The sequence below is a fragment of the Brachyistius frenatus genome, unplaced genomic scaffold (assembly GCF_029030835.1).
Source record: "Brachyistius frenatus isolate BFR_SWC_R1_liver_20210118 unplaced genomic scaffold, ASM2903083v1 Contig_9, whole genome shotgun sequence".
Taxonomy (NCBI): domain Eukaryota; kingdom Metazoa; phylum Chordata; class Actinopteri; family Embiotocidae; genus Brachyistius; species Brachyistius frenatus.
Window position 1 is genome coordinate 3,567,907 of NW_027210608.1, and position 27,094 is coordinate 3,595,000.

At 43.0% G+C, this 27,094-nt stretch overlaps 2 protein-coding genes and 1 long non-coding RNA gene across 5 annotated transcripts in view; 2 read left to right on the forward strand and 1 right to left on the reverse strand.

The window, feature by feature from the left end:
- LOC138616241 (uncharacterized) overlaps positions 1–27,094 on the reverse strand; it is a 104,040-nt gene that overhangs the window by 54,182 nt on the left and 22,764 nt on the right. The gene's annotated exons all lie outside the window — the stretch shown is intronic.
- Positions 146–22,824, forward strand: tent4b (terminal nucleotidyltransferase 4B). The gene is made up of 12 exons (XM_069690397.1): positions 146–1,096; positions 12,736–12,859; positions 14,668–14,714; positions 15,663–15,783; positions 17,699–17,806; positions 18,418–18,546; positions 18,719–18,932; positions 19,020–19,146; positions 19,358–19,461; positions 19,611–19,825; positions 19,950–20,096; positions 20,514–22,824. The coding sequence occupies exons 1-12, from the start codon at positions 537–539 to the stop codon at positions 20,670–20,672; spliced, it is 2,055 nt and encodes a 684-aa protein (XP_069546498.1). The 5' UTR covers positions 146–536; the 3' UTR covers positions 20,673–22,824.
- Positions 22,913–27,094, forward strand: part of adcy7 (adenylate cyclase 7) — a 55,019-nt gene continuing 50,837 nt past the window's right edge. For all 3 annotated transcript variants that reach the window (XM_069690388.1, XM_069690391.1, XM_069690390.1), the window contains exon 1: positions 22,913–23,127. The gene's annotated coding sequence lies outside the window, so the exon portion shown is untranslated. The remainder of the gene's footprint in view (positions 23,128–27,094) is intronic.

The following is a 27,094-nucleotide window of genomic DNA, read 5'->3' on the forward strand; positions in this document are numbered from 1 at the left end:
TAATTGTCTGTTGCGTAACAACGCCCCCCCCCCTCTCCTCCTCCCCCCTCCCCCTCCCTCTTTTTTTTTTTTTTTTTTCCTTTTCCTTTCACTCGCTCCGCGCACGCGCAGTCTCCCCCTACGCTCCGCCATTGACGGACCCACGATCAGTCGGAGAGGGTCGGAGACGAGCAACGGCAGCACGTTCCTGTCTACCCGCTACTTCGGCTTCAAGCTACCGGGGCTTGTTTTTTATTTTTTTAAATTTTTTTTTTAAATTACTTCACCCGCCGCTTCTTCTTCTTCTTTTTTTTTTTTTTGGGGGGGGGGGGGGTCTTATTTCCCCGCGGATGAATGCGGCTGACGTTTGTCGCGTGTGAGCGTGCGTGTCGTCCCCGCGGAGGACCGTGTTTTTAACCGGGGACAGAAAACCTCTCCGAGCTAGCAGCGGCGGCTACAACGAGGCTACCGCAGGCGAGCTAGCGTTAGCTTAGCGACCTGGCTAGCTGCTAGCACACGAGCTTGAGCGTCGCTCGGTGGCGGGGTGGGGGGGTTTGATGGATCCGAGAATCGCCTGGTTTCAACCAGAACAACGCGGACCCGCCAACAACCTGTGGATGCAGATTTGGGAGACGACGCAAGGGCTCGGGTATTTGCACGTCAATAACAGCTGCGCCGCCGGATTTCAGAACACGTCGAGCCTGAAGGCGAACGGGGCGCCGGGGGTCGTCCTCACCGGAGGGGACGGGGCGCCGGACGGGGACGCCGGCAGCGGCGAAGCCAAGACGCGGGGCATGTCGGCCTCCACGGGGAACGGAGAATTCATGGAACAGCGGGACTTTCTGCCGCTGGAAACCAACAGCAACCACAACAACCGAGCCCCTGGCAGGGGCGGTGTCGGCGGAGGGGGGCAGCAGCAGCAGGGCGGCGGGGTCGCCGTGCTGTGGAGGGGACTCACGGACGGACACCCCAACAAAAGAAAAAGAGACAACAAAGCCAGCACTTTCGGATTCAATGCCAGCCTCTTGAACAGTGGCAGCGGCTCCAACATGGGAGTTTATGGCGCTTACACGGGCACGCCATGGAAAGACAGGAACTACTCGGAGGGAATAGTCGGGTAAGAGAGAGTTTATTAAAGTTGTTTAGATCACACCCACGGAGGAAACCCTCGATTCACATTTTTACTGCAGCTGGCACACAGTAGACCCCACAGCAGGGGTCCCCCCCCCCCCACACACACACACACACACAAGAGGGAGGCTGAGCACGTTTGGAGCCACCCAGTGTAAACTAGGACACAACTTGCTGTTACTTGACCAGTTTTAAAGAGTGCAACTCTTGACATGACAAGGAGATGACGGAGGTTGTCCGTCTCACCCCACCCAGGCTGTCTCCTCCACCCATTACATTGACAGTTGGGTAACCTCGCACCAAAAATCCCCCTCTCCATCCACTGATCACACTCATTTAACAACATGACATTTTTACACAGCAAGTTTATGGCGCCGGTCATTTTTAATTCAGCCACCAACCAAAGCTAACGAAAGGACTTCGAGAGATCTCACACCTCAAAAGGGAAACCAAAGTGAGGAGAAGTGTTTGGCTGAGACCATTTCAGAGGTTAATGGTGAATTGTTTGCTCCAACACTTGTATTCCAGGTAACTTTTCATAAAATGCACTTTACAAAATACAGGGATAAACACAAGTTAAAGCAAACCCTTTAACATTCAGGAGATTTAACTATTTAGTTTGTCTTACTACTAAACAGATAATTTCTCTTAATAATGTATAAGAAGAATATAGTAGCACCCCTTCAGGCTTGGCTGGCAAACATTATGGTGTTTTCAAACCAAATGTAACATAAATGAAGATTATAAGGCACATTTAAGCAGATTGCTAATACTGTTACAGTTCATGTGAGTCACCAACAAATGGCTTAAATGGGCAGAGCACTGAGGAGGCTGTCAGGACACCACAAACAAGTGTCACACTTTTACTAGATGCGGGCTGCTTCGCTGGACCTTTAACCCTGGCACATTAGGCTGGCTGTAATCCAGAGGAAGTCACTTCCTGTGTTTGCCAAAGAGGATGAACTTCTTTTCAATACAACATTGTGAGCCAAAGTCTGTATGTTCTCAATGACCAAAAGTCAGATTTATTTAGAATAATGTATACGCCAGATGTTGTGTATTGTAAACACTCAGTTCAAGGGACACTTGTAAAGAACTTAATCACGACACCGCCGGCAAATTGAATGTGAAACAATACATATAAAGATAATGAAGTTAATAATTACACGATTACGGCGTGGAATCAGCATGCATCTCAAGATTAGTTTGAGGATGTGCTGACTCTTTGTTTTTTGTTTGAAGTTGTCAGTGCGTGTTGCTGTTGACCATGTTGACTCGTGTTCCCAGCGGCCACTCGTAGCATTACAGCATACAAGTTTAAAACCATTTTTTCTGTAGACGACTTCTACAAAAAAAAAAAAAACATACGCTGTTAATGAAACATGGTGAACTGCTAAAAGTTTAGTTCGTAGTCCCCTCTCACACCTACAGGGGCTCAAAAGGTTTTGGTGAAGTACAGCAACCACCCATGCTGAACCAGATCAGGGATTGCTCCTGAGATCTCTACCAAATCCAACAAGCCAGGCAGAGACCTTAATTGTGAAAGCAGTGAAAGTGTTGAAGTTAATGCCAAGTTGAGAGATGTTTTTTTTTTAACTGAGATTTATTTTGATGGGCGGGGCTCTTTTTTTTATTTTTAAAGACTTTTCAGGGCCAGAGATCTGCCTCTTTTCCTAACCCTTTCTGTTCAACATGTGTAGACAAGCAGAACACCAGAGTGTGAAGCTCAGTCTTTGGCTGATCCTCATTTATAGTAATATTGGAGCTCTGTGTTTGCATAAGGACATTCCTCAGTGATTAGCTCTGCTAATACCAGAACCTGAATCTGAGAGCCTTGATCACACTCACCACCACTGAGGGCCCTCTGTCTCACCAAACTCTGGGAAATCACTATTTCAGCACGCTGTAAGGCATTACAGGAAAATGTATTTCAAAATGCACGTGTACACCGACAGTATACGTGAATGTAAAAGCTGCCTTTGTTGAGTTACGTTCATTCCACTGTTAAATCTCCTCTCATAATGTGTTTTGCTGCTTGGGAGTGAGATTTATAGAAGAGTGATGGTATTAGCACTTATACAACATCCTCAGTCAGATAAATGGAATATAATCAGTTTCTGCAATAAGCCAAGCCATTATGGATGATAGCATTAAACAGAGTGTTCTTGATCACCAATATCTTGCCTGATTGCCTCTTGCTTAAACAGACTTTAACACTTATCACAATCCACCACAGCTTCTAAATCCTCCACTTTTCCTCCATCTCACTCCTGAGATTACAGCTTGGCCACAAAGTGTCAAAGGATGAATTAGGAGAGGGATTCAGCCGTACCTTCGGGTGCTGTAAAATCAGGGAGTGAGTGTACTGTATATATTACACTTCTCAGGTGCCTTTGGTCTGTTGATTTCCAGATCTGCAGCTTTACACAATGGCGAACAGCAAGACTGGAAAAGAAGGAATGTAGTCTTATGACAGGACTGCTGTTGGTATTTATGTTAAATACCGCAGCTGGTGAGATAAAGAGCTGCTGGCTTGTCTATAATACTGTTGCCTAAGCTATGATGTGAGCACTAAGGTGTGTTGTGACAGGCTGGTAAGAGATGATTATTTGGTCTGTCATGGAGAAATTGATGAAATGATATTTCGAAACTCATGTGACCTGACCTTTTTTTTTTTTTTTTTTTTTTTTTTTCCCCCCCCCATTTCTGCTTGTTCTCTGTGCTGTCATATATTTGGATGCAGGGCAGTCAGGGTGAGTGACTTTGGGAGCAGGCATACGTAAACTTGAGAATCATTGTTGCATTTGGAATTTGCAAATCGCAAAAAGGGTGAATATGGGAGTAAGTTCATGTGCATTTTTCCACAGGACTGTCTGTACGCTATATTTGGCCATGTGGGTTGGCTGCAGAGGCAGAGGCATGTGCTTATTTGTGTTTGACGTCCTCCACTCTTTCTGGAACCGAGACGCTCCAAGCAAGCAGCCCGCCTCATGACGGGCTGTGATCCGTGTTTACATACTCCACACGGCCTCACTTCCCCAAAGCAAAGCCAACCCTCTTGAGAGAAACCCGTGCCCCTTCTTTGTCTGTCCAATCACATCGAGAGCTCGAAGGGAGTGTTTCCACCTCGTTTTCTAGTCGTGTAGAGCAGCTATGTAGATTGGTTGCAGAGGCCAATCTACAGGACGTCGGTGTAGCCTGGGAGAGCCGTGGCCTGTTTGTGTGCTGTTGAACTGGGCTCTGATCTGCTGTTGTGTTGTGGGTTTTTATTGTGTAGGCAAGATGCAGTATTCCAAAGTTCCAGTCATTTGATGACAAAGAGACATTGTTCGAGAATGAATTCAAAATTATTGGTTGATTTACTAGATGGCTCTGATTGCGTGTCCGTACGAGCGGCCGGTACCAGCCCGAAACAGTCATGCTACTTTATGAGTGTAACATCAACTGTAACTCTGTGATTAATTTGAGAACAATCCTTCACAGCTCACTTGGAGAGACACAAACTGAGTTATTGTGGTTTGATGCGTGGGGGTCGGAGCCAATGCAAGTAGTCCAGAGGCATTTTTGGAAGTGCTGATGATACCAATTTCATTTGATCTGAATTTAATCTGTGCTGTAACTGGGTTTGCTCGGGACACCTAGATGAAATGAAATTAGGTCTTCACCTCGACTTAGACTTTATTGAAGTTGTTCACATGGATTTCTGCTGATAGAAAACTGCCTTCACAGAGTTGATCTTCAAAGAGGTTTCCTCAAAATAGTGTCTGCACTGGTGAAAACTAGCATTTTATGTAGTTTGATACGCTTTTTTTTTTTTTTGTACTAGTAAAATAAGCCTCAGCGCAAATATCCTGTTGTTTTGTTTTCTGTCATGTTAGTTAAAAGTTAGCTAGTGTCACAATACTTTTTGAGTGACAACACATTTAGAGAAATGTGTGAATTACCAAGGACATGAGAAAATAGCTGAGTTGGTGTGGAACAAGACTAATTAGTCAAATAAAATAGGCTAGCCAGCTAGTCTTGCTGTCATGCACACTTCTTGTGTAAAAGATTGATTACTCTCTTGTCTTCACATCTCTTGCTTTGTTTGCCAGTGGAGCTTTTCCAATAGCCCACGTTGGTCTGCTTTAGCCACTATGGCTGCTTCACCCTGAAAGCTTTTCAGTAGGTAACCAGCAGGATGCTTCTATAGTCAAAGAGTTTGTATGCTCTGTGTTAATCACCAAATTAGCGGTGCATAATTTCATCTGCGGCATTGGCAAATTACTTTCAGTGAGCCAGCGCTGGCCGACTGATGCGGCTGTTTACAGAGATACGGTTCTGTCTGTGACTACAGAGGCCTGAGCTTCTGCACGTTTCAGGCATTCACATGTAGTCTGTGTCTCATTCGTACAAAGCAATTTACTACCCAGGCCCCAAATTAACCGAGAGAAACGTGAACTTGATTAATTTTAGTGCAGCCTGGCGTCGGCAGCTGGTTTCGAGTGGTGAAGCGGAACATCACTTGCAAGCTAATGAAATGCGTGGTTAATCACGCACTGATGAGTCGCCCTGGCTCGTGGGTTTATTGCTATTCGTTGCCGCTGTCTTTTAGAGATCTAAGACACCCGGCACTGCCACACAGATAGCCCCTCTGTGACTGAAGCTCCATTATTAGAACTGCGGTTTATCCGGCTTCCACCGGCTTTGACATGTATGTCACAGTCTCCTCTCTCTTTCCCCGCTCACCGGCTGGCTCTCGGCCAAAGGATGTGAGCTCGGAGAGGCAGAAGCCTCCACGCTGGTCCCGTGGACTGTAGGTGAAACAAGCCCCCTCTGAACAGCACGTGCGGGCAGCTGTCCATAACTCGGCTTCCCATGTGTAGTCAGGAATGTGTTTTTCTTTTTCCCCTCTTCCTGTCCAATGGAAACGCTTCCTGTGCTCCAGACTGATGCAGTCAGCACGCATGTTGCTTTTTTCACAGGTTGGTGTTGGACTGTGACCTTCTGAGCTTGCGTACAGAAAGACGGGCTTTGACAGCTTCCCTTTGTTGTCCGTATCAGAATGTACATGCATACATACAGTATGTAATATATATTTAGGTTTATAAATATATACGAAATACTGCGTTGTCCGTTGTCGCATAAATCACGAAACTTGAAAGACTAAATTAACAATAAATAGTCAAATAGTTTATTTGAAAATTGAAAGTGACAGTTGCAATAATTTATATGACGTATATGTTTGTTTGTTTTTCCCATTTGTATTGATATTTATTATAAAGAGAGGTAAACAAAAAGACCATATAGTGCTGGTGTCTTGTCAGGCTCAGACACTTTGCATCAAATTGTTACTTTTCTTAATTCTCACACTTGCTGCTCAGCAAACAGCGCAGACCTACTCGGGCCTGGACATGCTTCACACGCCACTGCTTTTGCCAGAACTTTGGAAAGCTACGTTGAAACTGTTGTAAAACCACAAGACACTCCTCATTTTCTGATGTCAAGCTACTTGTTGAAAGCAGCAAGCTGCGCAACAAGTCGCTCGGGAAGGGGAGCACAGTACACTGGTGACAAATCTATCAACAAATATGAATCAAAGTCATTCATTTACACGTTGCCAACACAGGTTTCTACATGGGTCCAGATCAGCTGGAGTTGACACAAAGTTAGTCAGAGAAAGATTAGGCAATCGGCAAAGAATTATTTCAAAGTGTAAATAATTACTTTTCTGCCATAATCCAGTATGTCACTAGCAGTCAGCAGTATGTGGGCCTCTGGGTAACTGGAGCTGTTTTGTCCCAGTGGCCAACACTTCACACCCCAGATCAGTTCATTGATGAAACATTAATGAATCTGCTATCTGGGAGACACTCGACACCTCTGCTTCTGTTTGCGGTCGTCCTCATTTTCAAAAGCCGCGTGCGACGCGACTTGTTTGCTTCCTGGCCTCCCGGTTCGACCCGGAGCCGCTCCTGTTGAATGTGGTGGTTCTGTAGACACAGTGGTGTCGCGTAACATCGCTACCGCAGGACACGCAACCTTTTGTCGCGAAGGTTGGCGAGACTCAAAATTTCAAGCCTTTGTGAAGAGAGGGTCATGATGTTTCTGGGTAAAATATAGCAATAACTATGGTCACAACTTTTTCATCACCACCAGCCTGATCTAATGCGTAGCGCCAGAACACTGCTGCCGTCAGCAATCACATTTTCAGGCAGGTGTTTCTGGGCACATGAATGTTGAGTGTTTATGCTGTTATTAGGTATTAAATTGTAAAGCTGTGCCCCAGGCCTCGATTGTACCGTAGTGCCAAAGTATCTGAACAGCCTGTAAGTAGTGCTCAGCGTGAAGCGACAATAGCCTCTTTTTCCTTCATTCTGCCCAGTTTAACAGATGGCTCTCATTCACATGAAGGCATTTCAGCACCACACCCAATGCAGCCTCTCCTCCTTCATTTTTCTGTTTCACCTTACATGTGTGTCTGCCTCGCAACCTTTTCATTTGTTTGTTTTTCACTCTTTGTTTAGCCTTTCTTCATTCTTTGCTCTGTTGATACATTTTTTGCTTCCTCACATTTCAGCCCAAAGGCTGAATTATGCCCCCTGTCCTGCAGAAGCCCCGTAGGGATATTGAGGGTCCTACTGTTGCTCATTGTAAAGTAATATTTGTGTTATAAAAACATTATGATCTGCATTAAAAGCAAAGGTTGCAGTGGTGTAGGGTTGGGCTGATGGATGATGGCATCATTCATCGCTCATAGCTGACAGCCATCACAATGGGAGTCGGGCATCGTGACACCCCCCACCTCCCCACCCACCAGTCCACACCGACAGCAGAGCATGCAGACATTTGCCTACTAACAAACACTCGAAACATATATTCTCAGCTCCCCTAAATGCAGCATTATTTGAGTTTTGGGGTATTTTAGCATCATAAATTGAAACTTGAATTCAGCCCTGGGTAAAGTGGTGCAGTTGTACAGAGACAGAGAGAGGGAGGGAGCTGGTCAGGAGAGTGAATGTGAGGGAGCGGCGGTGTTGCTGCGATCGCAGCGGACAGACAGACTGTGTGCTGATTGGTGCAGAGCTGGGTGAGCAGTATGAACTGAATGCAGCTCTACCTGTAAGTTCCAGGACACAGTTTCATTTCTCAATTCAGCTCAATAATGAGCTGAATATGTTGTCATCTACCTATAGTAAATATTACTGTAGTGTAGTGCATGACACCTACACGTCACACTAGTGTCAGTTTCTGCACCATAGAAATTGACGTTGAACTGCAGCGATTAATGGATTAGTCAATTCACAGAATATTAATTGGGATTTCATTGTGGATTAAATGTGAGTCACTTTTTAATGAGGATTTGCTGCCTTTCATTGTCCAATCATTAGAGCCCGATTAGCAGTTGTTACATATACACATACATACATACATACATACATACATACATATATATGCATATATATATATATATACATACATATATATGCATATATATATATATCACCTTTGACTGTGAAATTGTGACTGACTTTTCCATAGTTTTTTTGATGATTTGTAGACTAAACAAATGAAACCACAGTTCTGTTTGTCATCAGATCAACACCAACAATCTAGCTTTGTCATCAGGGGGAAATTCAGCACTTATTTTTTGCTCCATAGCAACCGTTCAGCCACTTTCCTCACTACCCATCATTCATATTTTAGTCACCTTTACAGAACAAATACCACACAGCTCCAAAACAAGACTAGATTTAAATCAAAGAGCACTAACATTGCAGGCAGCCACAGGTATTTGCAGAGGGAAATGTTAGAAAGAACTGCTGAAGAACAGAGGTACGTTTCTTTTCTCCTCTGGGAGATCTCGGCTCTCTGGAAATCTGTTCCACAAGATTACATAACATTTCTATGATATAGGCAAGTGGGATTATCTGATAAGCAGTGCCAAGGCTCCATGTGCTCTCAACCCAGGCTGCAGGACTGAGATGTAATTTGATCCACCGAGGTGGGGCATGAGATGTGATTTTTCTATGGTTGCTCCGGTCACATGATGACAAGGGAGCAGTAGTGGCCTGTTTGCTGTGAAATGAAACCTACTGATGTTGTTGTGGGATGAAAATGTGTTCACATAGTAGTAATGTCAGCTTTACGCTCTTTTGATAAATAATCACGACAGAAATAGAGCCTCTTTTACCTTGATGCTTATTGATGTTTGAAAACACGTTTGACCATTGAGGTGATACTGCACAGACCCCCAAATCCCTCAGTTTAATTACAGATTGGATGAACTGGAACTAGTGCAGACTCTGGGCTGAGGTGTTGTAATGACAGACTGGAGCCGCAGAGTTGTGTTGTCTTTACTGTGAAACGAAAACTATTGTTTTTGCAATGCAGGCTGTATCTGCTGAGTTTCTTTTACCCTTAAATGAAACTTAACGTGTGTGAACGGAGGCTCGTGTCTCTGCAGTGCACACGGGGAAAATAGATTAGTCATTTAAAAATTAGAGTGGCTGCCATGTTGGAGGAGGGGCTACAACTGGAAACAGAAGCTATCGGTCTTCTCTTCCCTGACAAAAAAATAAATAGATTGTGCGTAGTGTCGGTTTGGTATTTTGTTACATTTATTTAACCTGTTACACCCAATTTTTTTTTTGTGTTTATGATAAAGAAACGAGTGTTGGTTACCCCATCAACAAGGTGCAAGCCCCATGTCAAGCTGGGCGAACTGCTCCACGCAGGTTGTGACGTAGAACACCCAAAACGTTCTGTTTCCAGAGGCCGTGTATCTTGATGTTAACAGAGAAAGTGTCAAATAAAGATCATGTCATTCAGTTCAGTTTACTTCTGTACTTACGGTCAGTGGTCTGAAGATTTGCACAAGATAAAACAGCCTTTCCAGTTAATGGATGTGTCTGTGTGACATATCAACTTGCTTGTACGGGGAGAAAGATTCGCTACGCTACACGGGGATCTTGTGTTGCCATGGCCCGGCTGTTTCCAGGCAGCCCTGCTTAAAGTTTTTCAGTTTTCCATTCATTTGCTTTTTAAGGAACCCCTTGACTTTGCGAAATGTAGACTTGTGAGCAGGCAGTTAGGCAACATTTGCCCATCAATAGCAATGCATTGAAGACATTAAAGTCTCGAGTCATCACAGTATGAGCTCGATCTCGGTAAACCCCAAGAATCCAGGGTCATCTGTCAGAAATGTAGCCTGGCTCCACCCCCCTGTTCACCGTAGCTACAGTTTTTACTGCGATTATAGTCTGGAAACCGTGTTGCACTCTGACGGACGGACTAATCCGGGACCGGTGGGGTTGGCTAAGTGCGATGATGTCGAAATCAGGCTGTGATTTAAAATTTTGTTCCAACAATGACGGTGGTGGTAAAACTAGATGAAGCAATATAAACAGTTATATCAATGCTAGCAGATATCGAGGAACAGATTATGGATCAAGGACAATGCCTAAAAGGATTTTTTTTTTTTTTTGAGTCTGCAATGGTCATTGATCAACATTGCACTCCCTGTTGTTTACAGCTTGGTGAGTTTTGGACCTCAGCATACATTAAATGGCGGTCAATGCCGATTGGTTAAATGCTGCTCCTATAGTTTCAATAGTAGTCTGAGGTCGACGCCTTTTAGGACACAGCGACCAAAAGCAATCCTCAATGGAACGCGGACACACTCCTATATTCACAAAGTGGATTTTGTTCTGGTGATACCAGGCTGTCAGAAATGATCTTTGCTTGATCTTTGAATTAATCATCAACTATTTTGATAAATTATCTGTTTAGGTCACTTTTCAAGCTAAATGCTGCCCATTACCTTGTTCAAGCCTCTCAAATGTCAGGATTTGCTCCTTTTATGTTTCATGTGATCAATTTAGGCTGTTCATCCTTTTCTGGCATTGTATAGACAAAATTATGTATCAGCAAAATAGTAGGGGCAATTAATCCAGAATGAGAATCAACAATAGTTGAGACGGGGAAAATATGCTTTGGTAACTTGTTTGTGATGAGTCGTGAGTTGTGATGAACATGCTGTTCTGTGTTGTTTATTTGAAGTGTTGAAAGTATGCACACATTCAAACTTTTTATGTCCAGCAACTTGGGGGGTTAGTTTTTTTTTCTCTGAAGGTCACCATGATGCCATTTTACGAAAGAGACGATAGTCCTGCTCTGCAGGGATATTCCCTGATTGGTGGGCAGCTCTGGACCGCTGGCTTCTGTTCGGCTGGGTGTCTCAGACCCACAAAACAAAGGAGGTGAAACCCAGTCAGTTTGGACTGTTGTCAGGTGAAGAGAGCTTGTTACATAAACCCCAGACAGCAGACACACACAGTGCTCTGTGGGGTCTCAGTCTGTGTTGGTAGCTGCTGGGGGTTTTCTTGTCAAGCTCTCTGCTTTGCTTTGTCGCCTTACCTTATTAACAAAAGCAGAATGACACTTTTCCTCCCTCTGCCTCGACCATGTGCCAAGAGGAGTGAGTCTGTTCCTGGCCTAATCTGGGTCTTCATGGCTGTGTGTGTGTACGTGTGTGTGCCTGCATGTTTGTGGTCTTATTTGTCTGTCCACAAAGATTTGTCCCTGCATTTATGTGCATGTAGACAAAGTGGGTCAGTGAAAAGGTCAGTGCATGTGTGCAGAGTGACATGATCCAAGGACGAATGCGGTACCCTTGCTTCGCATGCCCTTACAGAGGACAGTTTTTTTTACAATTATTTTACTGACATGCTGCGTGGGACACAGCAGGGTTCCTGTTTTGTTTTTAATCTGCACTACAGTTTACCAAAAGAGAAATGGTTTGTTTTGAATGCTTGGGACGATTCAATCCTTGCTCTCTCTTTCACTGTCTGTGTAGGGCAAGTGGCTCCCTTTAATTTCAGTAATGATTAACTTCACAATCCATCAGTACAGCTGATTACCATAGATATGTGAAGGAAGGCTCCTTTCTGTTGCAAAAACTGACCTGTAGCAATTGAGAAAAGTTCACACACAGACTTCAGATAGACAGCTCATAATTTCATACCATTATGACAGCGTGTCAGTCAAACTGATATTCCCTCTAATGGATTTGCTGATGAGCGTAGCTCCTCCTGCACTTACATGCAGTGGATCATTTTTACAGAAGTCCTTGAGTAATTCTTGAGACTTTTATTTGCCAAGGTGAAGTTATATGTTTTGGCAACACCCTGCTTTTCATTATGCTGTTACATAAATTCATACCTTCTGCCTGCTTAGTACAAACAGTGCTTAACAAACTATTATCATAATGTCATTTTCTCCACCGGTATTATTCAAATAATGACGTTTGTTTCTTTACATGGAGCCATTTAAACAACTCCCAGATTATGAGTGAAGTTTTGTGTGTAAATATGTAAAGTGAACACAGATATTCGCGATGTCCTGGCAGTGTGACTCGTAGTCTGAAACAAACCAATGAGAGCACCTCTGGTTGTGTCGTCACTTGTGTCACATAGGATGTGGCTAAATATCAGCGCCCTGTCGTCATTCTTGGCACCATCAACCTGCTAGAAAGAATAAGAAGAACCTGCTGTATCTCATTCATAATGATAACAACTGTGACCTGGTGTGTCTGTGTATTTCCTTTCACTCTTCTGACAGCGCTGTGTTCTCCGTGCTCCACAGGTTACACGAGGAGATCAATGACTTCTACAAGTACATCTCCCCGCGGCCGGAGGAGGAGAAGATGAGGCTGGAGGTGGTGGACAGAATCAAGGGAGTCATCCACGACCTGTGGCCCAGTGCTGAGGTACACATCACCCCCCAACCACGCAGACTGTTTGCAATGTCTTTCTCTTTTTTTTCCCCCCCTTCTTATTTTCTGGTTTGATTTGGATAGTGACGTGTGATAGACCTGATTTTTGCTAAACGGTGTAATGCATTAATATAAAGTCACCGTTGTTAGTTTCTTTTCAAAGAAAGGAATAAAAACCAGCGACAGGAAACGCCACGTGTTTGCGTACGTGTAAAAAAGGCTGGTTTTAAACATCCAAATGGGCTATTCTGTAAGTAAACTCGTGGTCAGTGTTCGTGCAACCACAGCTAAAAGGCTTAAGACTTGAAGTAATGTCACCACTTCACAGTTGTCTTATATTCAGCCGGTATATTTGCAACAAAAGATTACAGTGAAAATTGGTGGTGAATTATAACCAGTGAGTGAAATTGAGTACTATTATCAAGCTACCTTGCACACAGCGGTCCCTGTAATTTACAACTCTGAATTATCCCAGTTAGTATCCAGCATGAGTCAGGCTGTACGTTATATCAAGCTAATGGCTAAAAGCTTCAGTCTTTCATAAAGCATCCTCTTGTTTTCTGTTATGTCCCGGCGGGACAGCGCTCTGTTTGGGTGATGTTATCAGCACCACCTCAGACTTTATTGTGCCCACTGACGTTGATCCTGCTGATAGAACAGTGTGCTCTGTAGTGGGTCTGCTCTGAGCTTAGCTGGTCTTAAATTAAGGAGCACAAAACTGTCCCAATCCTGTCCAGCTTTATTCTTTTTTTCACTGTGGGGTGATCAGGTGCAGCGTGCTCATCCAGTCAGTGTGATGCTTGTTTAATTAAATTAACTCGGATGCCGACGTCCACCAGACACACCAGTCTGTCGCCAAAACAAACTGTGATCTTGCCAGGTATATATGGCACTTTATCTGGATCATCTGAACCAAAACACAAGTTCGTGAAGCATCTCCGTCATATTTCAGATGTGTTTGGACCTGCTAGTGATCCATCACACTTACAGCACAAGTACAGATTCCAAGATTTGACAAACCCCAGCTCACCTGTTGTTACTTCATCCTTCACAGAAGTCCTCAGGACTTCATTCATTCGCAGACACAATCAGCTTATCCCTGGACATGTGACCGGGCTGTAGACCGGGGAGTTTGTACTACTGGGTTATGTGTGGAGGAGGTTTAAGGGAGTAGAGTGAGGGTCAAGGCTTAAGTCTATTTGTGCAGTGCTCTGTGGGGGGTTAAAAGGGAGGGTTTGGAAATATTTCAGTCCCTTCGATAGCGTGCGGGTTAAGAGATTTGTGTGTAAACCTCCTGCCAGTTTTGATTTTCACACGAGTGTGCCATGAAACTAAGAATGTTTTCTGCATCACTTGAAATGCAACTGAAGTGGTTTGAGAATACTAATATAACAAGCTGCTTACTTTTCACTCCAGTGCCACGCCGGTGTTTCATTTGGGCTCGTAATAAATCAGCACTATGTTTTGCTCTGTATAGATAATATTTGTGAAGCTTGAAGAACAGGTTTTTGCAGTAGTGAAGCGTAGCGTGGGAAAATCAGAGAACGCTACCTTGGTCCTTGCTTGGTTGGTCCTGAATAGAGACCATGTCATAATCTGTTAGAAAGAACTATCAAAGTGTGTAATAGGGTAAAGAAACAGGATGATGATACAAATATTCAGGTGTATTTGTTTGAATTAATACACTCTCTTCTTCTCCTCTCCCCCCCCTCCCCCCCCTCCCACACACACACACACACACACACAAAAACAAAGCATATCTATACTGCATGCGTGTAACTGTGGCTGTCCTTTAACTCCAGGTCCAAGTGTTTGGGAGTTTCAGCACTGGTCTTTATCTGCCAACAAGGTGAGTGAGCTGTGTGGCTTTCAGATTAAAACATTATGCTTGTTTTTGTAACCTTTTGCCAAACTGGCCTTTTCTCCAAAATACTTAACTCACTGAAGGAGAAAGTGTTTTGTCTTGCCTGTGTTTTTATTTTTATTTTTTATTTTATGAGGATCAAGTGGTTTGTAATCTGATCGCTGCTGATCCTGGAACTTTTAAAAACTTGATTGTGAAAGAGGCCGACGGACAACAACAAACAACAACTAACTGCCACCTCAACACACAGACACAAACGTTACCTGGATTAGTGTACTCTTGACACCATAATGAGCATTTAAATAGGACTAAGCTGTGTGTGGATGCTTGAACGTCAGTGGGTTTTATGTGTGTGTGTGTGTGTGTGTGTGTGTGTGTGTGTGTGTGTGTGTGTGTGTGTGTGTGTGTGTGTGTGTGTGTGTGTGTGTGTGTGTGTGTGTGTGTGTGTGTGAGAGAGAGACTTTGGAAACATTTTTTGAGTACTTGTCTGTGTTTAAGTTACACGGTACATATCATTAATACTGTGCATGTATACGTGTGTTCCTCTTATTTATGGCTGCTTGTGTGTAACTGTATGTAATGAACATGTGGTGCAGCTGACACATTGGCTGACTTCCTGAAGCTCTGGCAGAAGTTGCACATTGCTCCTCCACAAGAGGGAAGCAAAGCCATCTGTCTGCACTGAGCTCCTATTTAAAAATGGCTGCTCTGCTATATATTTATACAGTTCCAGTAGTTTGTAGTTGACCAGTTTGCACCATTTATATTTTCTTCTTTATATCTGTAACGTTTGATGTTGCAATATTGTTGTCTTTTAAACTGTAGACTAAAAGATGTGAGAAAACTAGAAATGCTCCTCCACATGTACTTTGTGTGGTTGTGTGGTGACCTTGTATGTCGGACATAAGTGACACCTCTCGATGTTCTCTCCAGTGACATTGACCTGGTGGTTTTTGGGAAGTGGGAGACGCTCCCTCTCTGGACGCTAGAAGAGGCTCTCCGGAAGAGAAACGTTGCTGATGAGAACTCCATCAAGGTTTTGGACAAGGCCACGGTACGACCACACCTACATATAGAGACTATATTACATTCATTCTTTTTTTTATACAAGCTTATTAAACAGTGAATTTGATTGAAAGGTTTTGGATTTTAGACTCTTTTCCCGTGTATGATTAGGTTATCTAAAGTTGATACTAATAATTTGATACAGAGCGCTGTATCCATAAGCTCTGACGTCAATGGTTCTGCTCTCGATACTCGAGAAATTATAAGAAATCAACTTCGTATTTATTACTGCTATATATTTGTTATCCTGCAAATTTGACCTCACCAACTGGGCTTCTGTTTGAGACTTCTGTTCAGTCTATTTTCGCTCTTCCCGGTCCAGAATAGAAATCTGTGTGTCTGAACCTCTAAGTGAGCGGAGGGAGGGGGGGCCGCCGTGGGTCAGCTGCAAACACACAGACCCACGTGCTCTTAGTGACAGCAGAGAATAAACGTTAAAAAGTATGCTTACTCAAAGCAGATGGTTTTCCATGCCCACAAGTGTTGTAAGTCTTTTTCGTGTAAGGGCTGAAACACGAGCAATCTGTCGAAACATTCAGCGAAGCTCCGTCACATGCTGGCGGAGCTTGAAGTTCATCTGTCGGTGCTCCAGTGTGCTCACAGCCTGGTATCCACACTCGGAGTCAAATAAACTATACAAACATTGATTAACAATTCAAGTGGGGGGAGAGGGGGGGGGGGCAACAGCTAAACTACTACACAGTGAAAACACTGTCAAAGGAAAAGTCCTGTTTGAAATAATTCTGCTACAGTTTGCTACTCAGGAATGTTAATTTATACACAGAACATGATCTGTTTTCTTTCTCTTAAAAAGAACCAATAAGAATATCATTACAGTATTGGATCAATAAGCAGTGCAAGTAATAGCAGCAGTATCATTAACATCCCTGTTCCTCCCTCACTGCATTTAACGGAAACTCAGGAAGCAATGTAACTAATTTCAGCCCAAAAAGTAATGATAAAATAATAGTTGAAATACGTCATATCTTTATGTTCTGTCTTTTTTTGGTATCAATAAGCACTAACAAAACTATGATTTATGTTGGTGCATCAGTTTCTCACATCAGTTCTTGTTTTGCTATCAGATGTAATAACACAATCAATCAAAATAGATTATTATTCAACTTCAGAGCCAAGTTATTTTGTAGGTTGCGTGCAATATTGTCTCTGGCAAGGATTTTAACAAGTGGTGAAATGTGCACACTATGTGATTCCACAAGTTGTGACAAAAAAGATGACGAATGAGAATCAGCAAAGATTGCTCTCTTTGTTAATCAGTCATGTTTACAGTCGTATTCACATCTGTCAATGTCAGTTTGTTAAATCTCATGAATAAAAACAGCTGTGACATCTGTGGCATACCTGCCCTATGCTCAGACATGTGTACAGGCATGTACACAAACAGCTTCAGAACTTTGTTTAGGCCTCAGGTGGTTTGGTAAATCTTATTAGATTGAGGTGATATGGTTATTTTACACAATGAACTTTGAGCTGACTCTTTGCTTTGGATCTTGTATATCGTCTTCCTTGTATTGAAACTTTTAAACTACTCTCCAGCTCCAGTTGCCGATTGGTGATTTTTTTAATTTTTTTTAATTTTTTTTTAATAGTGTGGTCAAATAATGGGTTATTCCTTTCATTTGAGTTGTTTCAGGATTGGATTAAAGCTTTTTCTTTGTGTTTCCAGTTTCACTTTTGTGCAGGATTTGAAGGAGCCGATAAGCTATTGAAATCTTTGCTCAGGGATTTTAGTGAAGCATTAGTGTTTGTGTTTGATTGCATGTGTGTGTTATTCACAGGCTTACATTACACTTGAAGCAGATTATGGATGCAGGCTTATGTCTTTTAGCACTGTGTCTGGGGTTCAGGGATTTCCTCTCTGAGTGTGTCCTTTGTGTTCCCAGGTTCCCATCATCAAACTGACGGACTCCTTCACTGAGGTCAAAGTGGACATCAGCTTCAATGTGAAGAGCGGCGTTAAAGCTGCTCGGCTCATCAAGGAATTCAAAGAGGTATGTTTTGCAGTGCCAGGACTCCGCACTGCTGTTGTCTTAAGAGTTTGTACAACTTGGGCTTTTGTTTAAACCTTCACACACGTCTTTCCTGTTTTCTTAGCTTTTTCATCTATTCTCCATGATGAATGCCAGCAGCCAGCGTTAGTGCTCCTTCAAATGTGTACATTGTTTGAGAATGATTGCAACTTCTCTGACTTGGTCTTTGTCACAGGGATCCACCTCTGACCCTATAATCTATTGATACGCCCATGAGGGTTTTTTTTAGTCGAACATTTAACATTTAGCAGCACATTTGAACACACATTTAACATTACAGGAGGTCGTTTTGGTTCAAAAATGTCTCCAAATATCAGTTAAAGTTCTGTGTGGTGTGTTCAGAGTGAATATTTTAATAACCCAATGAATTAGCATGCTAATGAATGTCAGAAGAAAGGCGCTGTTTAAGTTATACATCCAGATTTGATCTGATTGAAAGTGGGACTAAAACATTCAAGGTGTAAAAAGTTGAGGTGGTTTACCTTGACTTTTTCACTTCTTTGAGAGGGTGCTGTTAACATCAAATTGTATTCCTTACAGTGTTCTTCCTATGTCTCCCTTTTTTCCTCCAGAAATACCCTGTACTGCCTTACTTGGTCCTGGTGCTGAAGCAGTTCCTACTGCAGAGGGACCTCAATGAGGTTTTTACCGGTGGAATCGGCTCCTACAGTCTCTTCCTCATGGCTGTCAGCTTCCTGCAGGTTGGTCCTGTAGTTTAAACTCTGTCCTCCTCACGTCTTTTTCGCTCAGAGATGCACTCTATACATTACAAAGGCTGTTATGTTATCTTAGAAGAAAATAATAAGTAAAAGTCTTCACCTAAATGGAAATTTCCACTTATTGACAGTAATTCTGACATCCACTTGTTTGCAGCTTCACTACAGGGAGGACGTGTGTAGTCCCAACATCAACATCGGCGTTCTGCTCATTGAATTCTTCGAGCTCTACGGTCGCCACTTCAACTACATGAAAACAGGCATCAGGATAAAAGATGGAGGTTGCTACGTTGCCAAAGACGAGATCCAGAAGAGCATGATGGACGGTTACAGGCCCTCCATGCTCTACATTGAGGACCCACTACAGCCAGGTAGGAGGAGGAAATATTTGAATTGCCTTGCCGGGTACTGAACGCCACGTGTCTGTCAGTTGTCACCATGTGTCTTGTGTCCAACAGACAACGATGTTGGCCGGAGCTCATACGGCGCCATGCAGGTGAAGCAGGCGTTTGACTACGCCTACGTGGTGCTCAGCCACGCTGTGTCACCCATCGCCAAGTACTACCCCAACAATGAGACGGAGAGGTAAGGAGCTCATTCTAGAAATAGTCAGTGAACAGTTTTATAGGATGGACGATGAACAGATTTTATTCTTCATCACCACTCTGTCATATTTTTGCAGTATTCAGTGTAAAACTTTTGCTTTAATGTCCAGATTAGTGTTTGTACATTTGCATTCAGATTGCAGTATAAAGAATACTATAACAGGTGTTCCTCACCCTGTTTCCCATCACAGCATACTTGGCCGAATAATCCGGGTGACTCAGGAAGTGGACGAATACAGGGAATGGATCCGGAAGAACTGGGGGAGCCCGTCTCAGAATGATCTGCCACTCAACAGTATGTTGAAGCAATTTGTTGAACGTGTCTGTTGCTACAAATGTGACCCACTAAAGGTCAGAATATTTTCAATCCAGCCTGCTGTGGGCCGGACTTATTTTCCCAATTCACTCATTCGCATATATTTGTCCCTTCTGCGCTTCCTGTAGGAAATGACGTCACGCTGTTTGAGTCTCAGCAGCTCGATGAGTGCAACAACAACGTTGCGGATGACGACGACGACGACGTTGTGGTTTTACCGTCGGCTCCTCGCAGCAAAACCTCCTCTAACTCCTCCTCTCCATCCCCTTCACTGCGCTCCTCTCCCTCCTCCTCGCTGCTGTCGCCGTCCTCCAAGTCCTCCACTTCCACCTCCAGCGATGCGGTCAGTCCTGCTGCAACACGCAGCATTCTACTACTGTTTATCTGTATTAATTACAGCATCTTGAGGAAAACGTGGTTATTTTGGTAGTACTGCTTCAGTCAAACATTTGGTTGGTTTCCCCCAGGACTCTGATGGCACACCCTGCAAGACATCCAAGCAGCAGTCTGGCCGGGGCACCGGCACCCACAGAGAAAAGGCTGCTGTGGTCAGTAATCACCGAACACAGAGCCACACCACCAGCACTCCATCTGGAAGCAACAAGGGAGGAAAGGTGCGCTCAGCTTTACCTCAAATATACACAGACAGAGCGAAGTTCACCGTAAGATGAAAAAAGAAATAGAATTTGGTAATTGAACGCACCACTTGCGGGGTGCGATAGAAAAGTTCCAAAACTGTGAGTGCAGAACAGTTAATGTGGGAAGATATAACTTTGGTGAGTTAATAATCCAAGTTGCGTCGCTTGATCGACATCAGCACCCGAGTTACATATGTTTTTGTGAGCACTTACTCATGAAGGTTATAGCTTCTCACCTTGTAAAAGGGAGTCTGTAGACATGCTTTATTCCAGGTTGCTGTAGCACACGCTGTGGTATTTTCTTATGACGTATACTTGATAAAGTAAAACACACGTAGTATACCGCAAGGACGTCCTGCAGGATCCCTGATTGTTTCTGTGCTCGGTCCCCAGGCCAGGATCTCTCGTTCCAACCAAAAGAGCGGCCACCACGGACAGCAGAACTCCTCCTCCAGCACCAAAAGTCATCCGATGAACAAGCCTCACCACCAGGGCAACAGCAAGAAGAGGAAAAATGTGCGAGACACGACACAAGAGGACCTCTGCAGATAGGGGTAACTTAGCTTGCCCCCTCCCTTCCCCCGTCCTCGTCTGCAACTGACTGACTGTCCTGTCCCACCTCTGCTGCCAGACTCCAGCCTCGGGAGGTTGTTAGTAGTATAAAAACATCTTCAAAGCCTGTCAGACTTTTCGGGATGACAAGCGACAATTTCTAGCAGGAAAAAAAAGAACAAAAAAAAAAAGAAAGAATTGCTATCGGAAATGGGTTTAATTTCTTGGACCTGAACTGAAATCACGAAGAATAAATGCTCATTTGCTTCCCAACAGCTTCTTTTACGGAGCGGTTTTCCTTCCCACAGCCAGCGCCTACACAGCACGCCTCTTGCACCTCCTGCTGTACAGGACGAGACAGGCCGGGTGTCTGGAATCAACTCTGGAGCAATACCTGGAACCGCTGGCTGGAAATTAGGAACAAAAATTGTATCCAACAAAACAAACAAAAAAAAAAAAAAAAAAAAAAGAAAACAAGAAAAAAAAAATGCAAATGGCTTAAATGTACAAAAATGTTATGTTGAACAACAGACAAACATGTACACAGATTTTTTTAAGATGGTCACTTACAGATGCAATCAGTGGGACATAACTTATGCATGAGAATTTTTTTGTTGGTTGATTTTTCTGTTGGTTGAATCTGTTTTGTTATGTCTCAACAGGTTATTCAATGATTTGTACAAAAAAAAAAAAAAAAACATAAGGAAAAAAAAAGTTAAACACAAGTAAGAAGAAGTTGTTTCATATGACCTTTTTACAAGATATACCGATTGAAGTCATGTAAACATGCACATCTTGAGCCCGCTGCTGTTTGGCCAAAGCCAAGAGTCGGTTGGGGTCCCATTGCCAACAGAAATCATCAGCATCTTCCTTTTACTCCTGGTTGCTCTCTGTGAGTGTGCTACAGTGTTAACATTTAGCCTTGAGTGAGCCAGCGCTCGCATTACAGCCCTATAGATGTCTGGAAGGGAGCTCCATCTCTCCTCCAGCCACACCAATGAAGAGGCTACAAGACGACAGGTTGAAAGAAATGAGGGGTGATAATGGTTTTATTGAAAAATCCTACACTTGAAATGTGTCAACAATATGACTGTGGGCGATAATCTGTTTCTTTGGTATTTTACCAACTACAAAATCACGTGTATTTGTTAAATGTATTTATTTTTTTATTAATTATATGAACATAGTATGGATAAATGTATTATTAACATTAGAGCCCATATCTTTTGAGTCCTATATTTGAAACGGGATAAGTTGGGAGGTGGAAACAGGTGTATTCAGGTACAGTAAATTACCACCTTTTATTCTTTTTTTCTCAGTGACAGTTGAGTGACCAAGTTACTTTGAAAAATTTAAGAGACTATTTTACAAGTCATATGGTGAGAATTTAGTTTTAATATGTGGCTGGTCTTACTCTAAAAGGGAGCCGTTTTTTTTTTTTTTTTTTCCCCCCTTCAATTTATTAACTGTCAGCAGCAAACAAGTCTTCAAATTGTCAACATTGTCAGCCCCCCTCACCCCCCCACCCCTTTGTCATTGCAGTACAACAACTAACCTGTAGATGGAGTCGTTGCTCCGAGTCTTAATCCACACAGAGTTGGGTCTTGTATACTGCATTTGGACGGTTTATCGCTGCGTTCTTTCTGTGATTGACTGATAATAAGCTCATGTCTCAACCTAATGGGCTGCTGCACATGTACAAACCCTTACATGGCTGAGTGCTCGCTTGGAGGGAGTAACACACCAAAGCACAGTGCAGTTCCCTCGTTGTCTCTCTCCCAAATTTGGCGAGATTCACCCACAGCAAAACAAGTAAGACAGCAATAACCACCACCTTTTATTACATAATGCTACTCACCATTGAGCAATGTTAATATGATGTGATAAGACAGTGAAGCACACTTGAGTCCACTATCAGTCTGTTATATTTGGTGTTAAAATGTTAAAAAGTACGGTTCCACCCCCTTCACCCACGGTTAAAATGCAGTATATAAGAGCAGGTCTTGTGGTCGACAGACGTGGAGAAAGGTGTATCAAGATAGCCGTGCCATTTCTCTTCACTACAGGAAGGCTTTCAACCCAACTGTACTCTTCTGAAACGTTGTTTCTCTGCAGCTATTACAATTCATGCAATAAAAACAGTACCGTCAAACCGCGTGTTGAGACGAGTCTGCTTTGACTCGTGTTCAGACTTTTTTTCTTTTTCCCCCCCCCCCTCCCCTGCCGGAGTGTTAATGGTTCGGTCCAGATACTGAGGTCATTCAATGTAAAACTCAGTACAGTAACGAACCCGCTCGAGGGAAGGCGCGTGGGTGTGAGTGACAGTGACGGAGGAGGGGCGTTCTCGCTCCGAGCAGCGCGAGCGCGGACAGACGACGAGGAGCACGCGCGCCCGGCTCGTCCCGACCGCTCATTAATGTTCAGACTCGTCTCCCGGACGCTGCGAAAGTCTCAGGTGAGATGCTAAACTTTGTGTTTCATCGAGAATAATGTCTCCCTGTGAACCTTTAGGACCGGGTTCCCTCTCCTGGCTGCTGCCACGCCGCTCAAAGAAAGGTTAATTGTTGCAACGCGCGAAACAAAACAAAACAAAAAACGGTTAAAACACCGCCGTCTTTTTCCACATCTGTCAAGACCTTCCGAGTCTCCTCGACGTCTGTACAAATGTTTAAAAAAAACAAAAAAACAACGGGACTTTTTTTTAAATGGTTTCACGGCGTGCTTTCTTTCACCTGGCTGCTCTTGTCATCCAGACTCGACACCAGAAGTTGACTTAGTGCATTTCGGGTTACTTAAGCTAGCCGAGGAGGCTACTTATTTCAAAGTAAACCGCCGCTGAGTTGCCGTTAATGTTTGTTGGATGTCTGAAGAAATGAAGAAATGAAGAAATGACTGTGAGCGACCACGAGGTTCACAACGCGAGCTGAACATTGAATATATCCCCCTTCTTCTAATGACCATGTCTAAACCGGGGTTTTCAGTGCCGTGTGTTTTGAATTGATCACTGATTAATAAATCATGGATGATCCCTGATTAATAAATCATGGATGATCACTGATTATTAAATCATGGATGATCCTGATTATTAAATCATGGATGATCACTGATTATTAAATCATGGATGATCCCTGATTAATAAATCATGGATTATCCCTGATTAATAAATCATGGATGATCACTGATTATTAAATCATGGATGATCACTGATTATTAAATCATGGATGATCCCTGATTATTAAATCATGGATGATCCCAGACTGAGTTCCTCACACCGCTTCTGTCCGTCCAAATATAATCTGGACGTCGTTGGATTTATCCACTGACATTTCAGTGAAACCTATTCAAGTCTACCCTTATATATATATATATATATATATATATATATATATATATATATATATATATATTTTTTTTTTTTTTTAAATCTTTTGTTTTAGTGGCTCGAGTTTCTTCCAGCTCAGCATGACCCAAAAATATTTTCAGGGCAGGAAACGTTAGTTTTTGTTTTTTTTGTCATGCAAAAGTGCTACCGATGTTGATTTGAAGGAGTCTATCTCTTCTTATCTCTTCCTTGAAGATTGTGCTCATGGGTTCAGCTGCACTGACGCCTCCGTCTCTCATTTTGGAGTGAAGACTGATTTTATTCTCTTTTGTAAAATTGTCACATAAAACCAGAGATTTTGAACAATAGAAATTCAAAGAGTATCTACGGGGCTCCTGTTATACTGCAGCTGGCTGTAATGTTTAAAATTCAGCATAATTTGACATAATTTTTTTTAAAAAAAGTCACAGTTTGAACTAATATAATATGTCCTTCACATACCATCTCCATATTTTAATCGTTGGCCGTTGACAACACAGGGCTGTGAAACCGTACCATTAAATAGCATTTAAAAAGAAATGAGAGTATTTTTTTTTAACAAAAGTGATTATAATGAATGCTGTAGTGAATGCTTAATCATATGGCACTTTATTTCTTCCCTTGAAAATAAGTGCAGTTCAAACTGTTCTTTGCAATGAAAGCTGATTGTTTTTTTTAATGTTTTCAAAGAATGGGAGAATGAAAACTAAACGGGAGTTGGATGATAAAAGCGCTCCTGCCCCCGTACAACAGGGCAGATACATTCAGTCTCGTGTTTCTACTCGTGTGGTGCCCACATCGTGCCGCTGACTGCATATGGATGACAGACACGCCTCGTTTGTGGCGAGAATGTATTATTTGGTGTATTACATTATTAATCCCTTTGTCAATTATAGTAAATGGAAGTAGCTTATCACTGGTAGCGCCATTTGTCTAACGACGAGGGACCTTCATCCCTCTCGTCTAGCCGCCATGAAATATTTCAGTCGAATGTTCTTAAACGGTGAGTACAGTAAAGATGGTTTGTCGAACGTTTCTGAAGCAGAAAATGAAGTGCACCGGGGCAGAAATCAAGAGTGAGAGCAAACAGCATTGTTTTAAGGTATGGAGCTCATTAATTTGAATAGAGCAGGTGTACAAGGCTGCAGGACGGCGCTGCAGTAGATTAGGGTTAGATTCTCGGTCATGGACCAGCGGGTCAATGCGCCGAGACCCTTTCATAGAAAATCTGTGATCTAAATTGTGACGCATACGTTGGCATTTGCCACTGGTGGGCAATTATCCATTGTGAAGCTGTGATTTATCTCATTTTGACATGATGTGATTGTGCATGTTTACAGATTGGTGGATGTGGACAGGGAGCGATTGTTAAGGTTTGTTCAGCAGAGACACACACGTGCACACAAACAAAAAAAACCCAGGAACAGATCGGTACTGTTCAGAGTGACGCTACAGTCTACTATCCTCATCGTTGTTTTGTGACGAGTCCCTTAATAACCAGTGGTCGAGTTGTTTTGTGTTTCTTTTTCCTCTGTCACTCTGCCTCAGCTGACCTTGTAGGCAGCATAAAGAAGTGGCTCCCAAAGTGAGGTTTAAGGGCTTTCGGGGCTTTGTCCGTGATGTTTGTCCAAAACTGAGCATTAGTTTTAGAGGTTCTTTAATTCTCAGATTATATATTAACTGTCTGCACTGTTTTGTCCCATCCGTAGTAAAAACAATGATGCACTGGGGCTAAAATGAATAAGATCATTTGGGCTTTTGTGGACTAATGTGCATCGATTTAGACTTCATTATCATCCATCTGTATCCTTTGTTGTTCTGTTTATCTGACGAGGCTTCCTGACTAACCGGTGCTTTTATCTTCTGAGCAAATGAAAGGAGAAGTGTTTGACTCCTCCTGAGTTTTGTTCCAATTACACAAAACAAACCCATTAGTCGTCAAATGTGTTTTTATCTCCTCGTATTGGTGCCAAAAAGAATTGTGCTGACTAAACTAAACAAACACACACACACACCTGCTAAGAGACAAGCATTTAGTACATGCAATGTACTGCGCAGGCTTAGTCTGTGCTGGACAATGACGGTGTCCTTGACAGGAAATATAGAGAACCACCACAGGAAACGTGAATGTGACTTGCAGGTTTTCGTTAGAACTAGTGTTGAGACATATCTGTCAAGCAGAGAGGCACGCATGCTCTCTTTCAGCCCTACTTTCAGTATCAGTCTGCAGCGAGCACTTTTTTTTTTTTCTTTTTCCAAGTTATAAAGTTAAGAATTGTTTCCTTTCCAAAAAAAAAGAGTTGCGAGTTAGCGCGGCAGAAAAGCACAAGACTATATCTGATTTGTGAAATACTAATGCTGTAAAACCCAAACAGCTTTATTTGTTAATAATTCTTTTGAAGTGCATGTGATCTGTGTTGTGGAGAGAAGGTGGGTATCGGGTACCGTCCCTCTTTACTGTTGAATACTGTCTTCCTATCTCTGTCCAGCTCTGTTACACACACACACACACACACACACACACACACACACACACACACACACACACACACACACACACACACACACACACACACACACACACACACACACACACACACACACAGAGAGAGAGAGGGTTGCTCACATAATGGGCATTTTCTGTTGTTATCCGACCTCATGATGTTTTCCAAAAGCTTCTAGCCTCTCCCAACAGTACCGATTTCTCCCTCTCTCCCTTCTTCTCTCTCTCGGTCTCTCATTTTTCATCCTCACTTTCTCTTGTACACTTTCAGGCAGGCTTTCTGCTCTCTCTCCCCCTGAGGCTTGAAATGAGATGGGTTCCTCTTGGTGGACAGCGTGCTAATCCCTGAACACACACTGGGGACTAATCACATTCATTAACTCCAACTCTGGTGCTTCCAGCCAGATATCAGCACTAATTCTTTGCCATGCATGTGGTAAATGCTCGTCCTCGTTTCCTGTGCTGTTTTTCCCGGCAAATAGCAGCGACATTAAAGTTACATCATACAAAAATTGCGTTACCTCAACAGTGATTTTGCAACGCTATGTTGAAGTCGAT

What these genes read in the sequence shown, in the direction of transcription:
- tent4b (XM_069690397.1), top strand. Translation starts at nt 537, where the DNA reads ATGGATCCGAGAATCGCCTGGTTTCAACCAGAACAACGCGGACCCGCC. An exon ending in GGTCTTTATCTGCCAACAAG is followed by an intron (nt 14,715 to 15,662) that starts GTGAGTGAGCTG and finishes TGTTCTCTCCAG; the next exon opens with TGACATTGACCTGGTGGTTT. An exon ending in TGGCTGTCAGCTTCCTGCAG is followed by an intron (nt 18,547 to 18,718) that starts GTTGGTCCTGTA and finishes ACTTGTTTGCAG; the next exon opens with CTTCACTACAGGGAGGACGT.